We start from the raw sequence: 27,427 nt of genomic DNA on the forward strand, positions 1-27,427 counted from the left end.
CTGGACGCATGCGCACGCTGGCAGCGGTTGTGCCCAGGACTCAGCCCTGCGCGCGAGGGGCGGGGCCGGAAATAGCTCTACGTCTCCCTGTTGCTAAGAGACGGAGCTTCCACAAGCCAGACCGAAGTTCTCAGGCTTATTTTCCTCCCTTTCTCCACTTCATCGTCTCCGAATTGCGTCACCATGGCGGACCCAGAAACTGAAGGCCTGCGAAGCACCTTCCCCTCTTACATGGCGGAGGGCGAGCGGCTCTATCTGTGCGGGGAGTTCGCTAAAGCCGCCCATAGCTTCAGCAACGTGAGTCGCGCTCTGAACCTATCAGCCACCCATTACTGAGGTCCTGATGATGCCTGAACCACCCTGTTGTTTCCATTATTCCACAGTTACTGACTGATGCGCAACTGTCACAGATAAGCCCCTGTCTGGCCGTTTTCTACCAATTCCCACTTGCTTTCTGCCTGGTTGTTAATAACCAACCTCTGTGTTAACAGTGACCTCGTCTCCTACTTTTTTACTCAAATGTTTCGCGATTGGCCTCCTTCCTCAGTTTCCCATAACTGGCCGGGAGATTGGCTGGGAGGCTGCTTGCAGAACTGAAGTCTGTGGCACACGGTTGCTTCTGGAAGGTGGTCAGTGAATAACTAACATCGTAAAACTTTACTGTAGTATAAATCGCTCCACCCGACCCTAAGGGGATTGAGTGCTATTTTAGGATACCAGGCATACTGCTAAGTGGCAAGCTTATGGGGGAGGTGCTGTTATTACGCCATTTTGTAAGTGAGGAAACTGATACAGAAGTTGAGTAACATGCCCAAGATCACTGAACTAACGAGTGGCAGAGGAAGGATTCAAACTCAGACACTCAGACTTCAGTGCTGAGGTGCTAACCACCATACTCTACTGTACTGTCTCCCAAATAAGCTTTTGGATGTTTTTATGACTGTTTCTGTTATAACAAATAGCCCGCTTGTTACAAATGGAGTGGTAGGATAGCCCTGTAACCAGTCCTAAGGCGCCCCCTAAAGTCAAGCTTCTCAACTGCTACCTAGAGTCTTTTGGCCCTTTGGATCACCAACCACATCCTAAAACCAAAAATAATTGATCGGATGGGCCAACAATTAAGTTCAGGGGCCCTGCCCCCGCGCATTCTCCTCTTTCTGGATCCTGTTTCATCCTGGAGAAGCTCAGGTAGTGAGAAAAGAACATCCCGAGGGCCTATAGCTTTAGGTGAGAAGTGGCCTTTTCTAGGAAAGAAAGTAGCTACTTCCTCTTCCTGGAAAAGTGTGAAGGTCTTAGACAGGGGTGCGTACAGTCTGATGCCTCAGGAAGGACAGTACACTGCAGACTATGGTAATGATCTCAAACAGGAGAAGAGAGGACATGAGAAGAGTGGAACAGGAGAAGGGTGGAAGCCTTCTGCTGCCACTTTAGGGCCAAAATCACAGCTTCCATTTTCCCGGCATTTTCATCTTAATCCCCTGAAATAGTGATTCATTCTCAATAAGCTATGTAAAAAGAGAGGGCACGTGGAGTGGATAACCAAGTTGCAGATTGTCTAAAATCCATTTTGTTAGCCTTCAGAACGCTTAGCCTTCGAGTAGTATTTTGAATGTGTTGTGCAGCCATTACAGGTTCATGGTTGAATTTTTGTGCACCAAACACCCTATGATTCTGAGTGGACTGGAGGCAATCCCAGACACTAGGAGAAATTCCAGATATCCACAGGGTAGTATATTCTCACATCTCAACCATTGGTTTCCACAATAGCTTGTGATTTTACCTTGTTCCAGATGAGCCAGATGCGGATAACCTAGTTGACTGAGCAGAGATCAGTGGGGTGCTGCTTTTAGTCTGAAAAGATCCAAAGACCTGTTTGCTGGCCTGTGGAGTCCCCTTGAAACTCTGGCAGGAGGGTTTGGGCGGCTGTGTCCATTTCGGCTTCTTACCTCGCCCTGCCTGGTGCCTGTTGATCTGAGTGGTTTCTTCCTCAGGCTCTTCACCTTCAGAACGGAGATAAGAACTGCTTGGTTGCCCGTTCCAAGTGCTTCCTCAAGATGGGAGAGCTGGAGAAATCCCTGGCAGATGCTGAGGCTTCACTCCAGGGTGACCCGACTTTCTGCAAGGTGACCGTAAGGGTGGGTGGACTCACTCTTGCTTCGTCACTGCCACCGCCTGCAGCAGCCTCTGATTAGTAATGGTTGAAGAACCAGCCAGACTGCCTGGAGTTTATTGCCATTTCCCTTCATAGGTTACTTGCCTGGCTCTCTGCCCCTGTATCCCAACATTTATCCTCAACCCAGGGACCCTTCTGTTCCACCACACCTGAGTCCTAGAAGGCCTTGTCTGCTCTCCTTGATTTGCCTTCCTCTCCTTTCAGGGGATTTTACAAAAGGCGGAGACCCTGTACACCATGGGAGACTTTGAATTTGCCTTGGTGTTCTATCATCGAGGCTACAAGCTGAGGCCCGATCGGGAGTTCAAAGTTGGAATTCAGAAAGCCCAGGAAGCCATCAACAACTCAGTGGGAAGTGAGTGACCGTGAGGCCTATGCCCTTATCCAGGAGGCTCTTGGAATCCTTGGGTTTGGGGGAAGGCCTGAGGTACACTGGGTGAGCAGCTACCACTGGAAGGACTACAGAGAGTCGCAAGCTTGGATTTGGCTGCTCACGATTTCCTTGAGGATTAGGAACTGTCCACTGGGAAGGCCAGTGCCCGATCCACCGTACTGAGCACTGCAGTGTCTGGTTCTCTCCAAAGCCAGATGAGAAGCACCATTTCACTCACCCCAAGACAGACGAGGAGGCCTCTTTTTGGCCTGGTGTCATAGGGTAGAATGAGGTCCTGAGCCCAGCCTTCCCCGGGCCCTGGCTTCTTCCCTTACCTCATACGCACCAAGGGCTGGCTCTGCCCATCAGCTTAGTGGGGGTGGGTGTGGGTGGAGAGCTTGCCACTGTGGGCGGCAGGGTGTGGGAGTGGAGATCACCCCTGGTGCCCAGGGCCTGCTGTGGCCTTAGGCTAGTGGGGGCTGCCTGGCTCCTAGGAGTGTTGAACCGTTTGCTTGCTAGCCAGCCTCCACCAGCCTCCTGCCAACGGCAACTATTTCCACATAAAATGTGTGACAGATTGTGCCTGGGGGCCCGGCCGACCTGAGCCCCAGCTTTTGTCCTTGCAGGTCCCTCTTCTATTAAGCTGGAGAACAAAGGGGACCTGTCCTTCTTAAGCAAGCAGGCGGAGGTAAGGGCCCTGGCTGCTCTGACATCATCTCCTTCGGCAGGCAGAGGCCACGCGTGCCTAAGGAGCACAGGAAGTTCAGCTCGGTGCTCTGTGATGACCTAGAGGGGTGGGATGGGGGCAGTGCTGGGAGGGGGGCCCAAGAGGGAGGGGATATAGGTATACATATAGCTGATTCACTTCGCTGTACTGCAGAAACTAACACCACACTGTAAAGCAACTATACTCCAATTAAAAAGAAACAAGTCTTAATGGCCCTTGTGCCTGGGAGTGATGAGCTCCCGGCCAGTGCGGGCAGTCATGAGATTCTGCCCCAGCTCCTGAGGGGTTTTGGGAGCGTAGCTGTTCCTGGACCAGACACACTGCATGGTTCTCAGCCCACGGAGGTCCTGGAGGGAGCGGTCTGGGATCACAGGCTCAGGGGACCTTGGCTGGATGCTCCAGGCTCCTTTCTGAGGCTCTGTTGAGTATTGCTCCATATTCCCAGAGCATGCAAGCCCAGCAGAAGCCTCATCCCGTGAGACAGCTCGTACACCATCCCAAGAGAGAGTCCAAGCGGAAGGGCTCGCTCAAGAGCGAGAAGATCATCCGACAGCTCCTGGGCGAGCTCTATGTGGACAAGGAGTATCTGGAGAAGCTCCTGTTGGATGAAGGTTTCAGACACTTTTTTTGCACCAGGGAACTCGGGGCAAAGGAAATCTGGGGTGGATGCTTAACGTATAAGCCAGAGGCAGAGCCTTTCAAAGGATATTTGCCGACACGTTCCTCTGGAAAGGTTTTGCTACCATTCTCATTTTCCAGATGAGGAAACTGAGGCGTAGGGAGGTTAAGTAACTCAGTGACACGGCTCTCGGATTTGAATCCAAGAAGTCCAGTTTCTGAACCAGAGCTCTTAAGTGCTATGGTACCCTGGGAGGGAACGCCGAAGATTTACCACTGCGGTCCCCGAAGGGGTATCCCCTGAGCCTTCAGTCTGTACAGAGGGCAAAGGAATCCAGCGTGGAGGTGCTAGAAGGGGAATCCTAGGACCGTGGAACTATAATGTCCTAAAACCTCATCTGCTCTAATCCCTGCTTTTATCAGAGAGACCCCGAATGGGGAGTAACTTGTCCAAGGTGACGAGCAAGCTAGTGGTGGAGTTGACAGCAGAGCACAGGCCTCCTAGCCTCCAGTGCAGCACTCTTCCCGCCACACCATGCTGGCAGGGAGAGGAAATAGGACGGAGCCTATTTCCTCATTAGACGTTCATTGTATGACTGTCTCGTATGAACATGGGTGGTGGGAGTGTTGCCATTAGCTATTGAGCCTGAGCAGGGATCACCCTGGAAGCCAATGCCTTTTCTCCAGAACTGACTTCCCAAGGTCCTGTGTAGGATTCCCGGCAGGTTGCGTCCCAGGGGCAGCTTCACTGCTGGCACAACTCCTCTGTAACAGGCCTGGATGCTTCCCTCCCGGCAGAGGAGCTTCCATGGAGGGAAGAGGTGGCCGGAACATTACCCAAGTGGCCTTGCAGCTTTGCTCCCAGCTCTGACCCCTGGTTAGGCAGGTGGGCAGAGCTCGGGCATGCCCCTCCAGGTCCCAGCTTGCACTGGCACACTTGGCACCTGGGGACTCGCTTGTCACTGGCAACCTGGACCAGGCTGTGCATTTCTACTTTGTCTTCTCTGAGGACACAGCTTGAAATAAGGGAGCCCCGAGGGCTGGGAGCTTTTCAGAAAGCTATCCACCGGCTGCTGCTTTTGCTAGCTCCTCATGTCTTGCCATAAGGGGCCTATGCCCGAAGCCCTGTGCCATGGGAGTGCTTGAAAAGGGGGGCTCTGGCCTCATCTGGACCCAGTTAGACCCACTCTCCCATGCATGTGCTCTTGCTTTCATTACTGTCCCCCAATTCCAGGGAGAGGTCCCCACAGGGAGACCCTTAGCCAAGAGGAGGTGACTCCCTTTAGACGCCTCCCCACACCCTTGCCCACAGACCTGATCAGAGGCACCATCAAGCGCGGCCTGACCGTGGAGGACCTCATCATGACGGGCATCAACTACCTGGACACACGCAGTGACTTTTGGAGGCAGCAAAAGCCCATCTATGCCAGGGAGCGGGACCGGAAACTGACGCAAGAGAAGTGGCTGCGGGACCGCAAACGCCGGCCCTCGCAGACGGCCCGCTACATCCTCAAGAGCCTGGAGGACATTGACATGTGTGGGTGGTGTTCTCAGAAGGGCGGGCCTGTGGCCAGGTGGGGACAGAGCCGCATGGCAGCCGGAGCCCCTGGCTTCACTGGCCTGTGGATGGAATCTGGAGGGGGAAGTGGGCTCCCCTGTCAGCCAGTGGGGGGCTGCTCCCCGCTCCATATCCCCTCTCTCCCCTCCCAGTGCTGACCAGCGGCAGTGCTGAAGGCAGCCTTCAGAAAGCCGAGAAAGTGCTGAAGAAGGTGCTGGAATGGAACAAAGAGGAGGTGCCCAACAAGGACGAACTGGTCGGAAACTTGCACAGCTGCATAGGGAATGCCCAGATCGAGCTGGGGCAGATGGTGGCAGCCCTGCAGAGCCACAGGAAGGACCTGGAGATCGCCAAGGAATAGTGAGTGCCTGCAGGGGCTTGGAAGGCCAAGCGGCCGAGGCCTGGGGCGGGGGCTACGTCTCGGCCTTTTGCCAGGGCTGCTGGTGGCTGAGCTCCCCCTTTCTGCCCTGCGTGCCTGAGGTGGATTCCCCCAGAGGGAGGAGCCACCTTCCCAGGACAAGGGCACACCTAGACTGTCAGCTTTTTTTGCCACAAGAGGAAGGTAGTGGCCCCAAACTCCAAAAAGCTCCCAGTGGTTTGGCTCTTAGGGATATTTTTATTTTTATGTCATCTCCACAAGCATTCATCAACTCCAGACATGCCACTCCAGACAGTGGCCAGACACAAGGCTCATTTCCCTGCAGAGATAAAACAAAAAGTGACACAGCTAATAAATCGCAACTGTGCTAAGTGTCATAAGGAAAAAGTACAGGACCCGGTGCTACGAACAGTGTATTCCAGGAGGACTTGACTGGGTGTTGGGGACACACTTGGCCTGTGGGAGGGCCCAGAGGTAGGCAGGAGGGAGCTTAAGGCCTAGAGGAGGCTGGACCAAGCAGGTAGGGGTTGGATCAAGCAGGGTCTCGGAAACCATGGCACTAAGAGCTTGGGCTTCGAAGTTGTACCTCCCAGCTGTGGGGCCTTAGGCAGGCACTTAACTAACCTCTTGCAGCCTGGGTCTCCTCTGTCAAATGGACATAACAGCAGCCCTTACCCGATAGGGTGGAGGGAGGGCGACATGCAGAAGTTCACATGAAGATCTCAGAACAGCGCTGCGTATCCGTGATGGCTACTGTGTTGGTTCTCGGGAACCAACTCTTCCCGAGACTTGATGGCCCCTCTCAGGGGTGCCATCGCTTTCTGGGCACCCTGGTTCTAACCTCTGGAGTCATTTGTGACCTTCTCTTGCCCGGTTCTACTCGCCCCACAGTTCTGAGCCTCTCTCAGTCTCCCATCCTCCCATTTTTTTTTTAACTTTTTAAAAACGTATTTAATTTATTTATTTTGGCCACACTGGGTCTTAGTTGCAGCATGCGGGATCTCTTATTGTGGCACGCAGACTTCTTAGTTGTGGCATGCGGGATCTAGTTCCCCGACCAGGGATTGAACCCGGGCCCCCTGCATTGGGAGCGCGGAGTCTTAGCCACTGGACCACGAGGGAAGTCCCTCCCATCCTCCCACTTCCTCTCAGGTCAGCCCTCACCTCTCCCTGCCTCGAGCTGCTCCCACACGTCACCTCCAGAGACATGCTGATTTTCACCTGTCGACTGTCCTTCCACTGCTGACACACAGGCCTTGGGCCCTCACTGGCTGCAGGTTGAAAGCAAATGCCTTCACTTGGCACTCAGGGCCCTCTCTGAACCCACTTCTGCACAGCCCTCCAATGTCAGTCCACCCTTCTGGGTCAAACCGGATCTCCTGAACACGCCTGCCACCTGTGTTCTTCCCCGCCACCTGTGTTCTCCCCCGCCACCTGTGTTCTCCCCCTTGCTCATCCGAATCCTACAAGCCGTCCGTCCATTCCCAGCTCATTTCTCACCTGCCCTCACCGTGCTGAGCAGGAACCTCGCATGTTGGCCATTCCAGGAGTAGAAAACAAGCAAACAACAACCAGCTTTGGAGACAGACCTGAATTTGATTCCTGCCTTTGGCACTTAGCAGCAGTGTGGATTCGATTCAGTTGCTGACCCTCTCAGTTTCCTAATCTCTAATGAAGGCATAATAATACCAACTCATGGGGATTTTGAGGATTAAATAAGTATATACAGTACTTTGGATCCAACTTTCTCCCGTGCCCTAAAGACATAAATCTTTACTTCTTGCCTCCCTTCTGAGCTCCGGACCTGCATATGCAACAGAGTCCAAGGCATTTCCACTTGGATGTCCCACAGGAGCCCCAAATTTAACATGTCCAAAGTGGAACCCCTCATCTTCCTGCCAAATCTCTTGCTTCAGGGCCCCGTATCCGTGAAGATGTCACTTGTGGCCACTCAGTCCCCAGGAAGGAGCCAAGGTGGCTTCCCAGACACCTCCCTCCCCTCACCGCTCACGCCAGCCCGCCATGGCCCATCCACGCCTCCTCCTGCCATCAAGAGAACATTCCCTTCTCTCTTTCCCTCCCACAGCTCAGTCCAGACCTTCCTCACTTCTTGCCTGTTTCCTCCGACCTGGGTTTCCTGCCTCCCAGCTGGCCCTTGTGTGCAAAACAAAGCCAGGGGTCAGGAGACAGTTCCAGCACCTGGTTCTGCTCAGCTCAGACCGTCCTTCCTGACCTGACTTATCCTGACCTCGGTTGACCAGGCTCTCTCCAGGCCCTTGGGCATCCTGAGCCCTGGCCACCACCTCTCGGCTCTGCTTCTGATCAGCCTTCTCTTTTGCCAGCCCTTTCTTCATCAGCTCCCTCCTCCCCATCCTTCAAGTTGTAAAGTGTTTTTTTCTTGGGGAAAGTCCACCATGCGCCCCAGAGTGACCTAGCAGCCCTCCTCCGTGCTCCCTCTCCACACGCCATACGTTTCTCACCTGCCCTGTAGACCTTTCTCTTCCCAGCATCTGCCGCGTAATGGGCATGTGATGCATGTGCGCTAAGTGGCTGATTAAGCAAACAGAGGTGTTCCTTAAACAAGCTTAGTTCCTTTGCAACATCCACAAACGGGCCTCCAGTCTTTTTTTTTTTTCTTGGCTGCGCCGGGTCTTAGTTGCGGCGTGTGAGATCTTTCTAGTTGCGGCATGCATGCGGGATCTAGTTCCCCGACCAGGGATCGAACCCAGGTCCCCCGCATTGGGAGCGCTGGAGTCTTACCCGCTGGACCAGCGGGGAAGTCCCCGGGCCTCCAGTCTCACCCATGAGTCTTACCTGTGTGCCCCACGGATGTCCTCAGTGGAATCAGCCCTGCCCCCACCTCCAAAGCCCACCATCCTTCCAGGCGCAGCTCAAATCCCGACTTGTCTGAGCAGCTTCTTCAGTGACCCCAGCCCTCAATTCCTTTCTCTGATTACTCTGTGGATGACTTGATGGCAGGCTTTCTCAGTCCCATTACTGTCAAAGATAACAATACACATTATTGTTACGAACAAATTAACATATTTCAACTTGTCTGTTCGCACCGGAAAAGAGCACCGACTCTGGAAGGGGAGGCTGACGTCAGAGCAGCAGACACGGCCGAGGAGCCGAAGAGAGGAGGGAAGGAAAAGATAGGACAAGGGGGTGGCTCCCTAAGCAGAGGGACAGGGCAGGGGTGGAGGGCTGGGGGAACGGCAGCTCGTGTGCTGGGCAGGGGGGCCAGGACCTGTGGGGCGTGGGAGGACGGGAGGCCGCGCTGAGGAGGGAGGACCGTAGCCGGAAAGTGAGGGCCGATGAGGGCTTTGTTTTCACACCAGTCCGCGGCCTTGTGCTTGACCCAGAGCTGTGTGGTGCTAACGTCTCCCCCCAGCCCCCAACACCACACTCCCCTCACTTCCCTGGGGCCACGTTGAGATGTGTCCCCCTGGCCCCTTTTCAATGTATTTACCTACATATTTATGTACATGTGCACATACATAGGATTTTTAAAACAGAAGTGACTCACTTCTGTGGTTTTTTAAAAAAGAACGTGCCTTGGAAAGGAATGTCTCATTCTTCGAATGGCTTCACAGAAAGGTATTTCAGCACCCACAGTATGTACGCAGGTAACTGCATCCCTGCGGACAGACACTGAGGCTGCTCCCTTTTGCCAGCACACACACAGCTTCCGTGAGACTGCAGACAGATGTGGGTATGTCTGCGGGTAGAGGGATGGCTTGGTCAGGTTTGCATTTAAAAGGCAGCGCGGCCATGGTGGGGAGAGTAAATCAAAGCAGAGTTTCCTGGAAGACAAGGAAGTCTGCCACTGTGGGCCAGGGGCCGAGGGGCGAAGGAAAGAAGGGGAGCTTGAGCTTCCCTGGTGGCCCAGTGGTTGAGAATCTGCCTGCCAACGCAGGGGACACGGGTTCGAGCCCTGGTCTGGGAAGATCCCACATGCCGCGGAGCAACTGGGCCCGTGAGCCACAACTACTGAGCCTGTGCGTCTGGAGCCTGTGCTCCGCAACAAGAGAGGCCGCGACAGTGAGAGGCCCGCGCACCGCGATGAAGAGTGGCCCCCGCTTGCCGCAACTAGAGAAAGCCCTCGCACAGAAACGAAGACCCAACACAGCCAAAAATAAATTAATTAATTAATTAAATTAAAAAAAAAAAGTAAAAAGAATCACTCTCACAGAAAACAAAAAAAATTAAAAAAAAAAAAAAAAAAGAAGGGGAGCTTGCCTGAGAAGGGAGGGAGTCGGGGCTGGCCGGGGGGGGGGGGGATGCTGGGGGAGGGGGCTGCGGTTGGGGGAGGGCTTTCTTGGTTTATTTGTTGGGAAGGAGGTATTTTTTAACAGATCAGAATGTTCATATGGTAATACGGTAATAGTAAAGAACCAGTGTAGGGGGGAGCGATTGCCTTTTCTTTACGGAAATATCTTTTTTTTTAAGGTATAAATTTTTTTACTGAAGTATAGTTGATTTACAATGTTGTGTTAATTTCTGCTGTACAGCAAAGTGATTCGGTTATAAATATATATACATTCTTTTTCATATTCTTTTCCACTTGATTTATCATAGGATATTGAAAATAGTTCCCTGTGCTATACAGTAGGATCTTGTTGTTTATCCATTCTATACATAATAGTTTCATCTGTTAACCCCAAACTCCCCCTCCATCCCTCCCCCACCTCTATTTATGGAAATATATTCATCGCTTTTCTGATGACACGTGAATACTGAAAAAAAAATGTAGATTATATGGATAAATTAAAAGTTTCCTTCATACTCTCATTTCCCTTGGGTAATCACTGTTAATAGTTAGATTTACATTCTCTATTTCTTTTTAAAATGCCCGCTTTTTAATTTATTTACTTATTTTTTGGTGGTTTAAAACAACACATTTATTCTCTTACAGTTCTGGGGGTTAGCTGTCTGAAGGCAGTTTCACTGGCCACAATCAGGTGTTGGTAGGGCCACGCTCCTTCCAGAGACTCTGGGGAGAATCTGTTTCCTTGCCTTTTCCAGCTTCTAGAGCTGCAGTTATTGCACTCCTGGGCTCGTGGCCCCTTCCTCCATCGTCAGAGCTTTGAGCACAGCTTCTGCTTCAGGCCCGCACATTCACTTTTAACACTAATGGGGCAACGGACGTTGTATGTACTCCCATAATCTGACTTTTTAACTTAATATATCAGGGACTTTTTTCATACACAAAAAATTGCACTGATTGCATTCAGATTGTTTCCACTGTTTATTACTACAAACAACACCCTATTGAGTGTCCTTGTCACATTATATTCTGGAGGTGAATTCATAGAAGGGGAGTTGCTGGACCAAAGGGATATCTTTGCAACTGTTGCCTGTTTGCCCTCTGGAAAAGTCCCGATAATGTCCATTCCCGGCCACAGGGCTCAAGAGGGCCTGGGTACCGCAGCCTTGCCAGCCTGGGCATCGTCCCTCCAACTGGCCCGTCTTTGCCTTCTTTCCAGTTTCCGTAGTGCCTAGAATGGCCTTGTCTTGCTTCTTCCCCACAGTGATCTTCCTGATGCCAAGTCCAGGGCCCTGGACAACATTGGCAGGGTTTTTGCCAGAGTTGGGAAATTCCAGCAAGCCATTGACACGTGAGTGACCCGGGACTGTCCCCTCCCTACTCTGGGGCCAGGACATCCCACCCTCCCACTGGACTCCCAGACTGGGGCAGGATGTCAGGCAAAGAGGCATCAGAAGACCCGAGTTTGGCTCCTGGCTGTGCTAAGCAACCAAGGGCAAGCCACTTTGTAAACTCTGTGGCTCATCAGTTAAATTAATTAATAGAATAGAATCAGCATTTTCTCCAAATTTCCCAGTGACAGGAGTCACCGAGGACACTTGTTAGGCGTATGAATGACTGGGCCTCTCCCCTGGAAATCCTCATTCTACAGGTCTGGGTTAGAGCTCAGGAATCGGACTTGTTCAAGTACTCCAGGTAACCCTTACTTTGGGCAAGTTCAGGACCAGGTGGACCATTGACTTCTGGGAGCTCTTCAGAGGTTATTCTGTCACTCTGTGCAGTCACGTGGGGTCACTGGGAATGAAGTCTGAGCTCTCCAGAGGGCTTAACTGCTGGACTTTTGATGTCCAGCCCTGGGGCTGGTGACCTGCTCCAGTGGGGTGACTCAGCCCCAGGGAGGCTCGGGGGCGGGCTTGACCGCACAGAGAGAAATTGTCCTTCAGGCCTTTGTTGCTTGACTAGAATAGACTTGATCACCAGAGCCTTCTGTTCTACATCATATGGTTTCCCGAATGGCGCCTGGTGTCTAGGTGCCAAAAGACAGAGGCCTGTGAGCGTTCACCTATCCATTTGTATCTTTTTTTTTTTTTACATTAAAATACATATATTTCTTTTAAAATAAAAATTTAATGCATGTCAATCCCAATCTCCCAATACATCACCCCCCACCCCCACCACTTTCCCCCCTTGGTGTCCATACGTTTGTTCTCTACATCTGTGTCTCAATTTCTGCCCTGCAAACCAGTTCATCTGTACCATTTTTCTAGGTTCCACGTATATGCGTTAATATACGATATTTGTTTTTCTCTTTCTGACTTACTTCACTCTGTATGACAGTCTCTAGACCCACCCACGTCTCTACAAATGACCCAATTTTGTTCCTTTTTATGGCTGAGTAATATTCCATTGTATATATGTACCACATCTTCTTTATCCATTCGTCTGTCGATGGGCATGTAGGTTGCTTCCATGACTTGGCTATTGTAAATAGTGCAGCAATGAGCATTGGGGTGCATGTGTCTTTCTGAATTATGGTTTTCTCTGGGTATATGCCCAGTAGTGGGATTGCTGGGTCATATGGTAATTCTATTTTTAGTTTTTTAAGGAACCTCCACATTGTTCTCCATAGTGGCTGTATCAATTTACATTCCCACCAGCAGTGCAAGAGGGTTCCCTTTTCTCCACACCCTCTCCAGCATTTGTTGTTTGTAGATTTTCTGATGATGCCCATTCTAACTGGTGTGAGGTGATACCTCATTGTAGTTTTGATTTGCATTTCTCTAATAATTAGTGATGTTGAGCAGCTTTTCATGTGCTTCTTGGCCATCTGTATGTCTTCTTTGGAGAAATGTCTATTTAGGTCTTCTGCCCATTTTTGGATTGGGTTGTTTGCTTTTTTAATATTGAGCTGCATGAGCTGTTTAAATATTTTGGAGATTAATCCTTTGTCCATTGATTTGTTTGCAAATATTTTCTCCCATTTTGAGGGTTGTCTTTTCTTCTTGTTTATGGTTTCCTTTGCTGTGCAAAAGCTTTGAAGTTTCATTAGGTCCCATTTGTTTATTTTTGTTTTTATTTCCATTACTCCAGGAGGTGGATCAAAAAACATCTTGCTGTGATTTGTGTCAAAGAGTGTTCTTCCTGTGTTTTCCTCTAAGAGTTTTATAGTGTCGGGTCTTACATTTAGGTCTCTAATCCATTTTGAGTTTATTTTTGTGTATGGTGTTAGGGAGTGTTCTAATTTCATTCTTTTACATGTAGCTGTCCAGTTTTCCCAGCACCACTTATTGAAGAGACTGTCTATTCTCCATTGTATATCCTTGCCTCCTTTGTCATAGATTAGTTGACCATAGGTGCATGGGTTTATCTCTGGGCTTTCTATCTTGTTCCATTAATCTATATTTCTGTTTTTGTGCCAGTACCATATTGTCTTGATTACTGTAGCTTTGTAGTATAGTCTGAAATCAGGGAGTCTGATTCCTCCAGCTTTGTTTTTTTCTCTCAAGACTGCTTTGGCTATTCGGGGTCTTTTGTGTCTCCATACAAATTTTAAGATTTTTTTGTTCTAGTTCCGTAAAAAATGCCATTGGTAATTTGATAGGGATTGCATTGAATCTGTAGATTGCTTTGGGTAGTGTAGTCATTTTCACAATATTGATTCTTCCAACCCAACAACATGGTATATCTCTCCATCTGTTGGTATCATCTTTAATTTCTTTCATCAGTGTCTTATAGTTTTCTGCATACAGGTCTTTTGTCTCCCTAGGTAGGTTTATTCCTAGATATTTTATTCTTTTTGTTGTAATGGTAAATGGGGGTGTTTCCTTAATTTCTCTTTCAGATTTTTCATCATTAGTGTATAGGAATGCAAGAGATTTCTGTGCATTAATTTTGTATCCTGCAACTTTACCAAACTCATTGATTAGCTCTAGTAGTTTTCTGGTGGCATCTTTAGGATTCTCTATGTATAGTATCATGTCATCTGCAGACAGTGACAGTTTTACTTCTTCTTTTCCAATTTGTATTCCTTTTATTTCTTTTTCTTCTCTGATTGCCGTGGCTAGGACTTCCAAAACTATGTTGAATAATAGTGGTGAGAGTGGACATCCTTGTCTCGTTCCTGATCTTAGAGGAAATGCTTTCAGTTTTTCACTGTTGAGAATGATGTTTGCTGTAGGTTTGTCGTATATGGCCTTTATTATGTTGAGGTAGGTTCCCTCTATGCCCACTTTCTGGAGAATTTTTATCATAAATTGGTGATGAATTTTGTCAAAAGCTTTTTCTGCATCTATGGAGATGATCATATGGTTTTTATTCTTCAATTTGTTAATATGGTGTATCACATTGATTGATTTGCATATATTGAAGCATCCTTGCATCCCTGGGATAAATCAAGGTGTATGATCCCTTTAATGTGTTGTTGGATTCTGTTTGCTAGTATTTTGTTGAGGATTTTTGCATCTATATTCATCAGTGATATTGGTCTGTAATTTTCTTTTTTTCTAGTATCTCTGTCTGGTTTTGGTATCAGGGTGATGGCAGCCTCATAGAATGAGTTTGGGAGTGTTCCTTCCTCTGTAATTTTTTGGAAGAGTTTGAGAAGGATGGGTGTTAGCTCTTCTCTAAATGTTTGATAGAATTCACCTGTGAAGCCATCTGGTCCTGGACTTCTGTTTGTTGGAAGATTTTTAAATCACAGTTTCAATTTCATTCCTTGTGATTAGTCTGTTCATATTTTGTATTTCTTCCTGGTTCAGTCTTGGAAGGTTATACCTTTCTAAGAATTTGTCCATTTCTTCCAGGTTGTCCATTTTATTGGCCTGGAGTTGCTTGTAGTGGTCTCTTAGGATGCTTTGTATTTCTGCGGTGTCTGTTGTAACTTCTCCTTTTTCATTTCTAATTTTATTGATTTGAGTCCTCTCCCTCTTTTTCTTGATGAGTCTGGCTAATGGTTTATCAATTTTGTTTATCTTCTCAAAGAACCAGCTTTTAGTTTTATTGATCTTTGCTATTGTTTTCTTTGTTTCTATTTCATTTATTTCTGCTCTGATCTTTATGATTTCTTTCCTTCTGCTAACTTTGGGTTTTGTTTGTTCTTCTTTCTCTAGTTCCTTTAGGCGTAAGGTTAGATTGTTTATTTGAGATTTTTCTTGTTTCTTGAGGTAGGCTTGTATAGCTATAAACTTCCCTCTTAGAACTGCTTTTGCCACATCCCATAGGTTTTGGATCATCGTGTTTTCATTGTCATTTGTCTCTAGGTATTTTTTGATTTCCTCTTTGATTTCTTCAGTGATCTCTTGGTTATTTAGTAATGTATTGTTTAGCCTCCATGTGTTTGTGTTTTTTACGTTTTTTTCCCTGTAATTCATTTCTAATCTCATAGCGTTGTGGTCAGAAAAGATGCTTGATATGATTTCAATTTTCTTAAATTTACTGAGGCTTGATTTGTGACCCAAGATGTGATCTGTCCTGGAGAATGTTCCATGCGCACTTGAGAAGAAAGTGTAATCTGCTGGTTTTGGATGGCATGTCCTATAAAGATCAATTAAATCTATCTGGTCTATTGTGTCATTTAATGCTTGTGTTTCCTTATTAATTTTCTGTTTGGATGATCTGTCCATTGGTGTAAGTGAGGTGTTAACGTCCCCCACTATTACTGTGTTACTGTCCATTTCCTCTTTTACAGCTGTTAGCAGTTGCCTTATGTACTGAGGTGCTCCTATGTTGGGTGCATATGTATTTATAATTGTTACATCTTCTTCTTGGATTGATCCCTTGATCATTATGTAGTGTCCTTCCTTGTCTCTTGTAACATTCTTTATTTTAAAGTCTATTTTATATGATATGAGTATTGCTACTCCAGCTTTCTTTTGATTTCCATTTGCATGGAATATCTTTTTCCATCCCCTCACTTTCAGTCTGTATGTGTCCCTAGGTCTAAAGTGGGTCTCTTGTAGACAGCATATATATGGGTCTTGTTTTTGTATCCATTCAGCAAGCCTGTGTCTTTCGGTTGGAGCATTTAATCCATTCACGTTTAAGGTAATTATCGATATGTATGTTCCTATGATCATTTTCTTAATTGTTTTGGGTTTGTTTCTGTAGGTCCTTTTCTTCTCTTGTGTTTCCCACTCAGAGAAGTTCCTTTAGCATTTGTTGTAGAGCTGGTTCGGTGGTGCTGAATTCTCTTAGCTTTTGCTTGTCTGTAAAGCTTTTGATTTCTCCATCGAATCCAAATGAGATCCTTGCTGGGTAGAGTAATCTTGGTTGTAGGTTCTTCCCTTTCATCACTTTAAGTATATCATGCCACTCCCTTCTGGCTTTGTAGAGTTTCTGCTGAGAAATCAGCTGTTAACCTTATGGGAGTTCCCTTGTATGTTATTTGACGTTTTTCCCTTGCTGCTTTCAATAATTTTTCTTTGTCTTTAATTTTTGCCAGTTTGATTACTATGTGTCTCAGCGTGTTTCTCCTTGGGTTTATCCTGTATGGGACTCTCTGTGCTTCCTGGACTTGGGTGGCTATTTCCTTTCCCATGTTAGGGAAGTTTTCGACTATAATCTTTTCAAATATTTTCTTAGGTCCTTTCTCTCTCTCTTCTCCTTCTGGGACCCCTATAATACAAATGTTGTTGTGTTTAATGTTGTCCCAGAGGTCTCTTAGGCTGTCTTCATTTCTTTTCATTCTTTTTTCTTTAGTCTGTTCCGCAGCAGTGAATTCCACCATTCTGTCTTTCAGGTCACTTATCCGTTCTTCTGCCTCAGTTATACCACTATTGATTTCTTGTAGTGTAGTTTTCATTTCAGTTTTTGTATTGTTCATCTCTGTTTGTTTGTTCTTTAATTCTTCTAGGTCTTTGTTAAACGTTTCTTGCATCTTCTCGATCTTTGCCTCCATTCTTATTCCAAGGTCCTGGATCATGTTCACTATCATTATTCTGAATTCTTTTTCTGGAAGGTTGCCTATCTCCACTTCATTTAGTTGTTTTTCTGGGGTTGTATCTTGTTCCTTCATCTGGTACATAGCCCTCTGCCTTTTCATCTTGTCTGTCTTTCTGTGAATGTGGTTTTTGTTCCACAGGCTGCAGGATTGTGCTTGCTTCTGCTGTCTGCCCTCTGGTGGATGAGGCTATCTAAGAGGCTTGTGCAAGTTTCCTGATGGGAGGGACTGGTGGTGGGTATTTCTGGCTGTTGCTCTGGTGGGCAGAGCTCAGTAAAACTTTAATCCACTTGTCTGCTGATGGGTGGGGCTGAGTCCCCTCCCTGTTGGTTGTTTGGCCTGAGGCAACCCAACACTGGTGTCTACCCGGCTCTTTGGTGGGGCTAATGGCGGACTCTGGGAGGGCTCATGCCAAGGAGTACTTCCCAGAACTTCTGCTGCCAGTGTCCTTGTGGTGAGCCACAGCCATCCCCCGCCTCTGCAGGAGACCCTCCAACACTAGCAGGTAGGTCTGCTTCAGTCTCCCCTGGGGTCACAGCTCCTTCCCCTGGGTCCCAATGCGCACACTACTTTGTGTGTGCCCTCCAGGAGTGGAGTCTCTGTTTCCCCCAGTCCTGTCAAAGTCCTGCAATCAAATCCCACTAGCCTTCAAAGTCTGATTCTCTAGGAATTCCTCCTCCCGTTGCCGGACCCCCAGGTTCAGAAGCCTGACATGGGGCTCAGAACCTTCACTCCAGTGGGTGGACTTCTGTGGTATAAGTGTTCTCCAGTCTGTGAGTCACCCACCCAGCAGTTATGGGATTTGATTTTATTGTGATTGCACCCCTCCTACCGTCTCACTGTGGCTTCTCCTTTGTCTTTGGATGTGGGGTATCTTTTTTGGTGAGTTCCGGTGTCTTCCTGTCGATGATTGTTCAGCAGTTAGTTGTGATTCCGGTGTTCTCGCAAGAGGGAGTGAGAACACGTCCTTCTACTCCACCATCTTGAACCAATCCCTGTATCTTTTTATAACAAACCATTTTATAGTAAATGTGCTTAATGTTAAAATATTAATTTGGAAAATATGGAAAAGTAAAAGAAAAAGTCTTCAGTCCCACCACCCAAAGACAAGTACTAATTCTAATCCTGTTCTTACTTTTATTGATATTTTGTTTTTTCATTCCAATCTTTTTTCTGTGTTGATTTTCTCTTACATGTGCTTAATAATATTCTTAAATGTTATTATGTTATTTCAAATGCTGTTTTACAAACATTATTTTCAACTCTTGTATCATCAAAGCCAGTCCCATAGATGTACCAAAATAGCTTTGGTAGTTTAAAAATATGTTAATGCTTGTTAGCTCCACCCCTGTTTCTAAAAGGACTGGTGGGGCTTCCCTGGTGGCGCAGTGGTTGAGAATCTGCCTGCCAATGCAGGGGACACGGGTTCGAGGCCTGGTATGGGAAGATCCCACATGCCGCGGAGCAACTGGGCCGTGAGCCACAATTACTGAGCCTGCACGTCTGGAGTCTGTGCTCCGCAACAAGAGAGGCTGCGATAATGAGAGGCCCGCGCACCGCGATGAAGAGTGGCCCCCACTTGCCGCAACTGGAGAAAGCCCTCGCACAGAAACGAAGACCCAACACAGCCATAAATAAATAAATAAATAAATTTTTAAAAATAAAATAAAATAAAATAAAAAATAAAAGGACTGGTGGTTGGAGAACAATTTTTCTTCTGCCACCAGTAGGAAGCCTGGCCTCCTGTGGCCGAGTGCAGAGCCTGAGTGGAAGGAGCTGACCCTGGTTCTTGTGTCCCCAGATGGGAGGAGAAGATCCCTCTGGCCAAAACCACCCTGGAGAAGACCTGGCTGTTCCACGAGATTGGCCGCTGCTACTTGGAGCTGGACCAGGCTTGGCAGGCCCAGAATTACGGTGAGAAGTCCCAGCAGTGCGCCGAGGAAGAAGGGGACATCGAGTGGCAGCTGAACGCCAGTGTTCTGGTGGCACAGGCGCAAGGTATGGGCCCCATGAGGACCCCCCTACCTTCCCCATGTCAGGGCCAGGAATCCTGTGGCCTGAACTTACCATCCCAGTGTATCCCTGCGCTGAGAGTTCCGATTCTGAGAGTGGGGATAAACCCCTGCATTTTGACCAGCGTATGTAGGGCCTACTTTAAGCTAAGCTCAGTTAGTTAGGGCTTGGGGGCCCCTGAGAGCTGCCCTGCCCTTGAGGAACTCATCTGCAGACCAGCACCGTGTCATGTGGTCATCAAAACAGCTCCACTCCTCTTGCCTCGGTAGCCTTTACATGTGCCTTCTTGTACTTAATCACTGTGCAAGCCAGTGATGGAGGCATTATTGTCCTCCTCGTAGAGTTGGGGAAACGGAGACTCCGAGTGGTTCAGCAGATTGCCCCAGGTCACGTGAGGGAACTTTTTAGGGTGATGGAAAAGTTTAAAACTGGGTTGTGCTGATCATTGCACAAGCCTATAAATTTACCCCAAATCATTGAACTGTATACTTACGAACGGGTGCATTTTATACTAAGTGAATTACATCTCAGTAAAGTTGTTAAAAAACAGCAAGGGGCAGGGGTGAGGAGGAACAGATGAAACAAGATTGGTGATATTTTGGTATTTTTAAAAATTTTTTAAATTTTATATTGGAGTATAGTTGATTTACAATGTTGTGTTAGTTTCAGGTGTACAGCAAAGTGATTTAGTTACACATATACATAGGTCTATTCTTTTTTCAGATTCTTTTCCCATATAGGTTATTACAGAGCACTGAGTAGAGTCTCCTGTGCTGTGCAGTAGATCCTTGGTGATTATCTATTTTATATGTAGTAGTGTGTATATGTTAATCCCAACCTCCTAATTTATCCTAATTTATCTCTCCCCCCAACCTTTCCCCTTTGGTAAGTTTGTTTTCTAAGTCTGTGAGTTAGTTTCTGTTTTGTAAATAAGTTTATGTGTATCATTTTTTAAGCTTCCACATAAAAGTGACATCATATGATATTTGAAGCTGGGTGATGAGTAATGGGGGTTCATGATACTATTCCTTCGACTTTTCTGTATATTTGAAATATTTCATAATATGAACTTAAAAAGCAAGTAGGTTACAGTAATAAGTAAGCAGTGGAGCTCGGGCTCCTGCTCCGGGCACGCAGCTGACCCCAGAGAAGGAGGAAGCGTGACAGGTGCTCTGATCAGGGGCCTTATCACACATTCACTTATTCACATCACAAATGCTTACCTGGCACCTTCTAGGCACCAAAGCTGGGCATACAGTAGGGAGCAAAACTGGTAACTATTTTCTGCCCCCATGCCTGAGGAGTAACTTTTAAGCAGAAACATTAAGAATGCAAAGGCGCCAGCTGTTCCAGGATCTGAAGACAGAACTTTTCAGCCAAAGGGACCACATTTAGGGCGGTGGGTAGGAGTTTGACTGATTTAAGAAACTGAAGGAGACCAGTGTCAAGCTCCTGGGGGCCAGGAAAGTCTGGAAGAGGCTGGTGAGGGGCCAGATCCACAGGGCCTCGTGGGCCTCGTTTCATATTGTAGATTCTTTCCTAAAAACATAGAGAAAACCACTTGAAAACTGTAAACTGGGGAAGACATGATTACTGTGGCTTTTCCTAGAACTCTTTCCTGTTCCTATGAGGACTTTTCTTTTTTTGGCTGTGCAGCAGGGCTTGCGCGATCCTAGTTCCGCAACCAGGGATTGAACCCAGACCCCAGCTGTGAAAGCGCCCAGCCCTAACCACTGGAATTCCTTTGACATTTATTGACATTTATTCAGGGTGGTCTCTGAGGGATTACAGTGACTTTCCTTCTTTTCAAATGTGTGTTTGAAAAAGAAATATGTATTGACCTCATTCACTGACTCCACAGACTTTCAGAACTATATTAGAATTGCTTTTCAGATATAATGCCTTTTGCGGTTTGACTTATGGACACAAGGCCCTTCTTTCCCCGGGGATCCCAAAGCAGGTCATGGGCGGGGTCGGGGCGTGGATCTTGGGGTACTCAGTTATAAGAGGAAGCAGTGGTGTTAAAGAAAGTGGAGTGTGGTGTTCCCAGACCCTGGCAGGTGAGCACTTTTCTCCTTCCTTCCTGAAATTATCCTCTTTTCAAGGGCAGTCAGTCAGTCCATAGGCCATCATCCCTGGCCCAGCACTAACCTGTCCGGTGAGTGAGCTCGGGGGAGCTGCCTCCTCTCTGGGTTCAGATTGTACCAGCGTGGGCATTGATGTCCCAGCCGCTGGCCCACGAGTCACAGCCAGCCCATCCAGATTTGTTTGGTCTCCACAGTGTTCGTAACAAATTTGAGTGAACATTAAAAAAAAAAAAAAGATCTCCTTTTCTGGAACAATCTAAAGATGGGGCAAGATGGAGTTGTCCCCCTGGAGACGCATGATGTGGGCACAGACCCCTTCCCTCACTGACTCTTTGCACCTGAAATCCAAGGCTCAGCTTCTCAGGTTCTGGTCCTTAGTGGTGAGGTGGCCCAGGAATGTCTGGAAAGGGTGGTGCTGGGAGGCCCAGATGCTGCCCGCCTGGGGCTGCTCCCGAGGGCCGCTGGCACCTGCAGGGCAGCCGCATCGTGCAGCACACAATGTCACAATCTACCTGTCTCCCTCGTGCTCTTCAGTGAAGCTGAGAGACTTCGAGTCGGCAGTGAACAACTTTGAGAAGGCCCTGGAGAAAGCGAAGCTCGTCCATAACAACCAGGCACAGCAGGCCATCATCAACGTGAGCCTCTCCCCGGCTGGGCCGGCTCTGGGCGTGGGCGGGCCCCGGGGCCCTCAGCCCCAGATATTTATCACCCCCCAACCGCAGGGTACCTTCTGGGTAGGGCAGTGGCTTTCCACTGTTTGTTACTGCCATCAGTTTATATAGCAACCCAACCAATACCCATATTGTGAACTTTTGATTTTGGGCCGCGCCTTGCAGCGCAGCTTGCAGGATCTTAGCTCCCGGACCAGGGGTCGAACCCGCACACTCGGCAGTGAAAGCTCGGAGTCCCAGCCACTGGACTGCCAGGGAATTCACCTCAATACATATATTTTTATTTGAAAAAACAGACAAAAAATAGAAAGTTTTACAAAACATATTTACCTTTACTATGTACACTGATACTTCCTACTCTATTCCATTTTCTTTTCATTCCTTTTCTTTAATGCTGGCTGAGCCCTCCTAAGCGGATTTTAGGACTTGCAGTTTGAAAAGTACCAGCCCCCCCATCCCCCCACCCGCCCCCAGGAGTCAATAAGAAATCAGTGTGATTGCCTCACTCACTTGCGCTGCTTGGTCAGGCAGCCGCTAGTCACCTGCAGCCATTTAGAGTAAAAGGAATTAAAAGTAAGTAAAAGTTACAGTTCAGTTCCTCAGTCACACCAGCCACGTTTCAAGTGCTCAATAGCCACGTGAGGCCTCTGGGTACCACACGGTGCAGACCTCAAGTCTTCCCATCACTGCACCAAAGGTGACGACCGTGGTCCCGGCCCTCAGGAAGTGTGGTGTCTACAGGAAGCTTAAAACACAACCCCCACGTTCCTGACCCGTGCGACAGGGATTAGGGGATTCAGCGTGAGAGCCTCAGCGGGTAGGCAGGGCTGGGCCTTTCCCCTCAAGGAGGGTTTGAGGTCGCCTTGGAGGCTGGGCAGGTTTTAAAAGTAGGAGGCAAAGAGAAGCGCCTGTCAAGCCAAATGGACCCACGGCCCTAAGTGGCTCCTCACGGGACCAGGCCCCTGACCTTTCACCCCCTGGAATGGCATCTCCAGGCAGGAGAGCATACGAGGGGGGCAGACCAACGCTGCACAAGAGAGTCCAGGCCCGGCAGACGTTTCCTGAGTGTCTAGTGGTGTTCCGCCCCGGGCGAGTCACGGGGAGGGCTGCGACGAAGAGGGCAGAGATGCCGTCAGGATGCACACAGGCTGAGTTCCAGGTCCCCGGGGGTCCTGCAGACACCGTGGCAGCCCCTCGGAAGGCAGGCCAGCCCCCAGCCCCAGTGTGTGGCTGAGTCCCCGCCGTGGCTTGCTGTCTGGCTGAGGGCTGAAGGCCTTGCCTTGTCTCCTTTACATTGGCTGAAGCCAAGAGAAGCTTTAGGTAAAAAGGTGGGACTCAGTAGACAGACGCAACCCCCCAGAACAGGCCTGAGCCCGAGGGAAATGAGTTTGAGTTGCCTGCGAGCCGCGGTATCTCTCATACCACTTAGTGTGGGGAGTTCCAAGTGCATAGTATCCACTAACCTCAGGGCGGGAGAGGAGCTGGGGGTGGGGGGTGGGGGGGGGAGGGGGCAGGGTTCTGCACAGCCCTGCCTCCTGGCGCTGGGGCTTGGGTGGGGAAAGGACAGGTCACACAGGGTTAAGAGAGCTCACCAGCTCCTCTGCCACCCACAGGCCCTGGATGACGCCAACAAGGGCATCATTGAAGAGCTGAAGAAGACCAACTACAGGGAGATACTCAAAGATGAGAAGGAGAAAGGTGAGTTCTGGGGCCCCGAAGACGGCAACCTCAGAACCCTCCCTCTGCTTTCCTTCTGGCAGCCTTCGCCATGCTTTCCTGCCGCTCCTTCGGTCGGGGGCTTGGCACTGCTCACCGAGTATTCTGATTTCAGTGCCGCCACCAACCCCAGCCTTTCTTGGGACAGGAGAGGGAGACCTCGGGCTGGGGTCAGAACCCATGCTGTCTGCCCTATTTCTTCAATACTCCCGTATTTCTTTAATCAATTCATCATCTATTTGTTGAGCGCTTGTCACGTGCCAGGAAGGTGTGAGATTTGGGAGGAGACAGAAGCTCGGTCCCTGCCCTGGAGGAGCCCACAGCCCAGTGGGAAAGCCAGGCAATTAGAGTTGCCGGCGACCAGGGCTCCTGCGCCGGAGCCTGCTGTGCAGGGGGACGGTGCTCTGCTGTGAGAGCCCGGGCAGGGGCGCTCCCAGTTCTGTGGGGAGGTAGGGAATGCTTCCAAGAGGGAGAATCTTCCGCTTCAGGCTCCAAAAGATGCCCAAGCATTTTCCAGATACGAGATGGAAGGTTGAGGGCATTTCCAGTGGGAAACAGCAGGAGCAAAAACAGAGGTAGAATGACAGTAGCTTACACTGCGGGGGCTCTTACCGCTGGCCCGACACTGGGTTAAGCATTAGACAGAATGATCTCACTCGGTCCTCACCACCTAGGAGGTAGGTACTGTTTTGGGGGCACTGGAGCCTGAGTGATCTGCCCACGTCACGCAGCAGTCTGACTCAGAGTCACACTCTCCCCTGCTGCCGGCAGCTGCTCTTCAGGGCCAGCAGTGGGCAGCGCAGGGGTCGGGGCAAGGGACCCGAGGGCCAGCTGAGGTGCATAGGTGGCAGGGCTATGTTCCTGCTGGCCGGTCTAGCCTTATCACATTCTTTCTCCCGAGGGCTCCAGGGAGTAGAGAGGCCTTTGATTCCCCCCCTTGCTCTAGGCTGTCTGACTGGCTCCCATGAAAGGAGTGAGGGAAGAGGAAGTGGCTGGGACACCAGGCCCCACGGAGTCGACAGGGACCAGGGACGGGCCCCAGAGGGGCAGGGATGATAAGAGAAGCTGACCTCCACTCGATGCTTCCTGCATGCCAGGCACTCGTCTAAGCTTTATACATACCGACTCATCTGATCCCTCCCAGAGCACTAAGAAATAAGTATTCCATGCTTGATTTTACGGATGAGGACATGGAGGCAGAGGGGTTAAAGTCCCACAGCGGTTTCCAGTCTCCAGCAGCCTACCTCTGGAACCCATGCTTTTCCCATGCTTCTGCAGTTTCTGTCCGCCCCTCTGAGGGGGCCCTCCCTCCAGCCAAATCGCAGTAAAGGGGAGCTGGGGCTGGGGCTCCGGGCTCCTCGGGGGACAGATCCCCTTGCAGGCACCGAGGCTGAAACCCTCTCTGATCCAGGTACAGCAGCGGGAATTTGGGCATGGGGTTTCTGGGCACCTGAGCAGCCAGATGACAGCCTTTTATTATCCAGCACCTGCCACATGGTGGCCAGATCCCCTCAGAGAAGATCTGCCTCTGCCTCCACACACCCTTGGAACTGCTCTCAGAAGCCACAGAAGCAGTAATGTGAAGGGTACAGCAGGGAAATGGCAGGTGCTCCAAGCATCCTCCTCCCTTGGCCGACGGAGTGCTGGGAAAGGCATCCTGGAAACTCCTCTGGAAGGCCCTGAGGCCAGCGGCAGCTGCTGGGCACTTCCCCTCCCGGACAGCAGGTGGCAGCATTGCATGTGTCTTGGCCAAACCGCGTCATTTTCCTGCTCTGAACCCAGAGCCCCTATAGGCGGCTTAGAAACCAGGGCTTCCAGGAAGAGAATGTGGAGGAGACGCAGGAAGGGATTGGTAACTTTTCTCTGTAGCTGGTAAAAACAACGAGCAAAGATCCCTTAGGTTGTAAAATTGCTCTCCATCCGAACTTCCACCACAATCTGCTCACATTTTTACGGGGAACCTCCCAACAAATGATGAATATGCTTCCCAGGGACAAAGGGAAATGCAGAATGAGGATGCTGGAGGAGAAGCCTCTGTCCTTTCCCAGCACCTGTGCTAGTTCTCTTAGGGAAGAAGAAAGAATGTGGTCTGGGGGCAGACTGTCCTGGGTTCAAATCCTGGCTCTGCCAGTTATTTATTTGCAGTGTAACCATCGTGTGTGATTTCCCCTTTATCAATCTCAGGTCCCTTGACTGCAAACTCGAATCAGTAACACTATGCAATTTTTTGATGACCGAACGGTATAATCTATGCCGCTCACATGACACCAGGAACAGAGCTGGTGCTCAGTAAATGATGATCCCTTTACTCATTTTGGAAAGGGGTGCTGTCTCTTAGAAGCACAGGCCCCCACAGGCTGGGGTTCCCCCAGGCCCGGAGACGGACAAACTTCTACCTTTCTTCCCTCCTTTCTCTTGTTTTTCAGAAGATGCCACTGTGTTGGATAGTATAACAGTGATGGCAAAGGAGAAGGAAACGATGAGGAGAATGAGAGATGAACCCGAGAAGGTGATGAAGCAGTGGGAGCGGGAGCAAATGGAGAGTGAGAAAGAGACCGAAGGTGACTTGTCTAAGGGAACCCTGGGGAGCACAGCTAGTGGAGCAGAAGAACACACGCAGAGAGGAGAAGTAGAAAAAGCCAGCCCCTCAAGGAGAAAAGGACCAGCTGCGATGGAGGGAGGTCCAGGAGACGTTGCCAAGGGACAATCTGGAGAAGCAGGCAGGAAACTAACAGAAGTGAACAGAGAGGAAACAAGAGAAATTTACAGGAGGCCTTCAGAACTGGACCAAAACCTCTCAGAAGAATCAAGCACAAGGGAATCCGAAGGACTAGAGAAGACACTTTCAGAAATCGGCAGAAGAGGGTCAGAAGCACTGGGGAAAACGGAATCGGGAGAAATAAGAGAACCGGAAATAACAGAAAATTCTGAAAAAATGGAAAAAGATGAAAAGGAAGATGAATGAAGCCATCGAGTAGGCATTAGGATCAGGAGGCTGGTGTTCACAGGGACCGTGGAGATCTTATTAAACTGGACCTTCAAGCTGAGATTTGCCTCTAATAGGAAAATATGTGGACTGGGTCCCACAGGTCACCTCTGTCTCTATTACTGTTTTCCCTTTAAATGTGCATCTCTCACTCTTACAAACCCTGAGTCTGTCATTTTGCCTCCTTACCCCCACCCATTCTCAGAAGAGCCTTAGAGAATGAATAAGCGGGCATGGGGTACCACTTTCCAAGCAGAACTCTGATGTTCTGATTAGGTGAGAAACACGGAGACCCCAAACAAGGCCTGACCCAGAATGTGACCAAGGTGTGAAATGCGGTCCTCCTCCCCAGGCCCTGTGCAAGGACCTCATGGAAGAAATGAGAAAGGTGCTAAGAAGAAAGGGTTTCAGGAGAGTGAAGAAACGGATGAGCTCCAAGGAACTCAAAAAGCTTAAAGGGGGGAGGAAAGAGAAAGGCCTGGGAGTAGAGGTATATCTTCCCAGCTGCTGGCCATTGGTTTGTCTTGCTGAGTGCCTACTGTGTGCAGGGCACTGTGGGAGGCTTTCTGGAATAAATAAGGATGGGACAGCCTCAGCCATCACACAGTGAGGGAGACCTACTTGTAAACCCCTAAACCTTGAAAACAGAATGAAGTGCACGCTGGCACTGGTGGGGCTCTAGGAGCCCAGAGGGAGAAGGAAGGTGTCTGCCCAAGAACAGGGAGCAGCTGAGAGTAGGAGCTGCGGCTGGACCCACCTGTGCCACCCCAGGGCCGGGCGGTACAGTCAAGTAAACCAGGCTCCTCCAGCTTGTCTCCTCCTCTGTATAACGAGTACCTGCCTCAGTGACTGGTGTAAAGATTATATGGGTGCTTAGCACAGCACCTGGTGCACAGGAAGCTCTTGAATACCCACCCACTGA

The 27,427-nt window shown here is 49.2% G+C and overlaps 1 protein-coding gene across 3 annotated transcripts; it reads left to right on the forward strand.

The window, feature by feature from the left end:
• Nucleotides 1–28: 28 nt before the first annotated feature.
• ODAD4 (outer dynein arm docking complex subunit 4) lies at nt 29–26,666 on the forward strand. Of its 3 annotated transcripts, XM_082442561.1 has the most exons (12): nt 34–297; nt 1,992–2,123; nt 2,378–2,528; nt 3,173–3,234; nt 3,719–3,884; nt 5,204–5,428; nt 5,602–5,809; nt 11,360–11,446; nt 18,834–19,030; nt 21,667–21,767; nt 23,417–23,501; nt 25,946–26,666. In XM_082442561.1, exons 1-12 carry the CDS (start codon nt 184–186, stop codon nt 26,482–26,484), a joined length of 2,067 nt encoding a protein of 688 aa, XP_082298687.1. In that variant the 5' UTR covers nt 34–183; the 3' UTR covers nt 26,485–26,666. The 3 variants fall into 3 exon arrangements, with proteins under 3 accessions (XP_082298689.1, XP_082298688.1, XP_082298687.1); XM_082442563.1 differs by lacking the exon at nt 5,204–5,428 and having other exon boundaries at nt 29–297; XM_082442562.1 differs by lacking the exons at nt 21,667–21,767; nt 23,417–23,501 and having other exon boundaries at nt 32–297.
• Nucleotides 26,667–27,427: the final 761 nt, after the last annotated feature.

The sequence above is a fragment of the Balaenoptera physalus genome (genome assembly GCF_965194825.1).
Source record: "Balaenoptera physalus genome assembly, chromosome: 20".
NCBI lineage: Eukaryota > Metazoa > Chordata > Mammalia > Artiodactyla > Balaenopteridae > Balaenoptera > Balaenoptera physalus.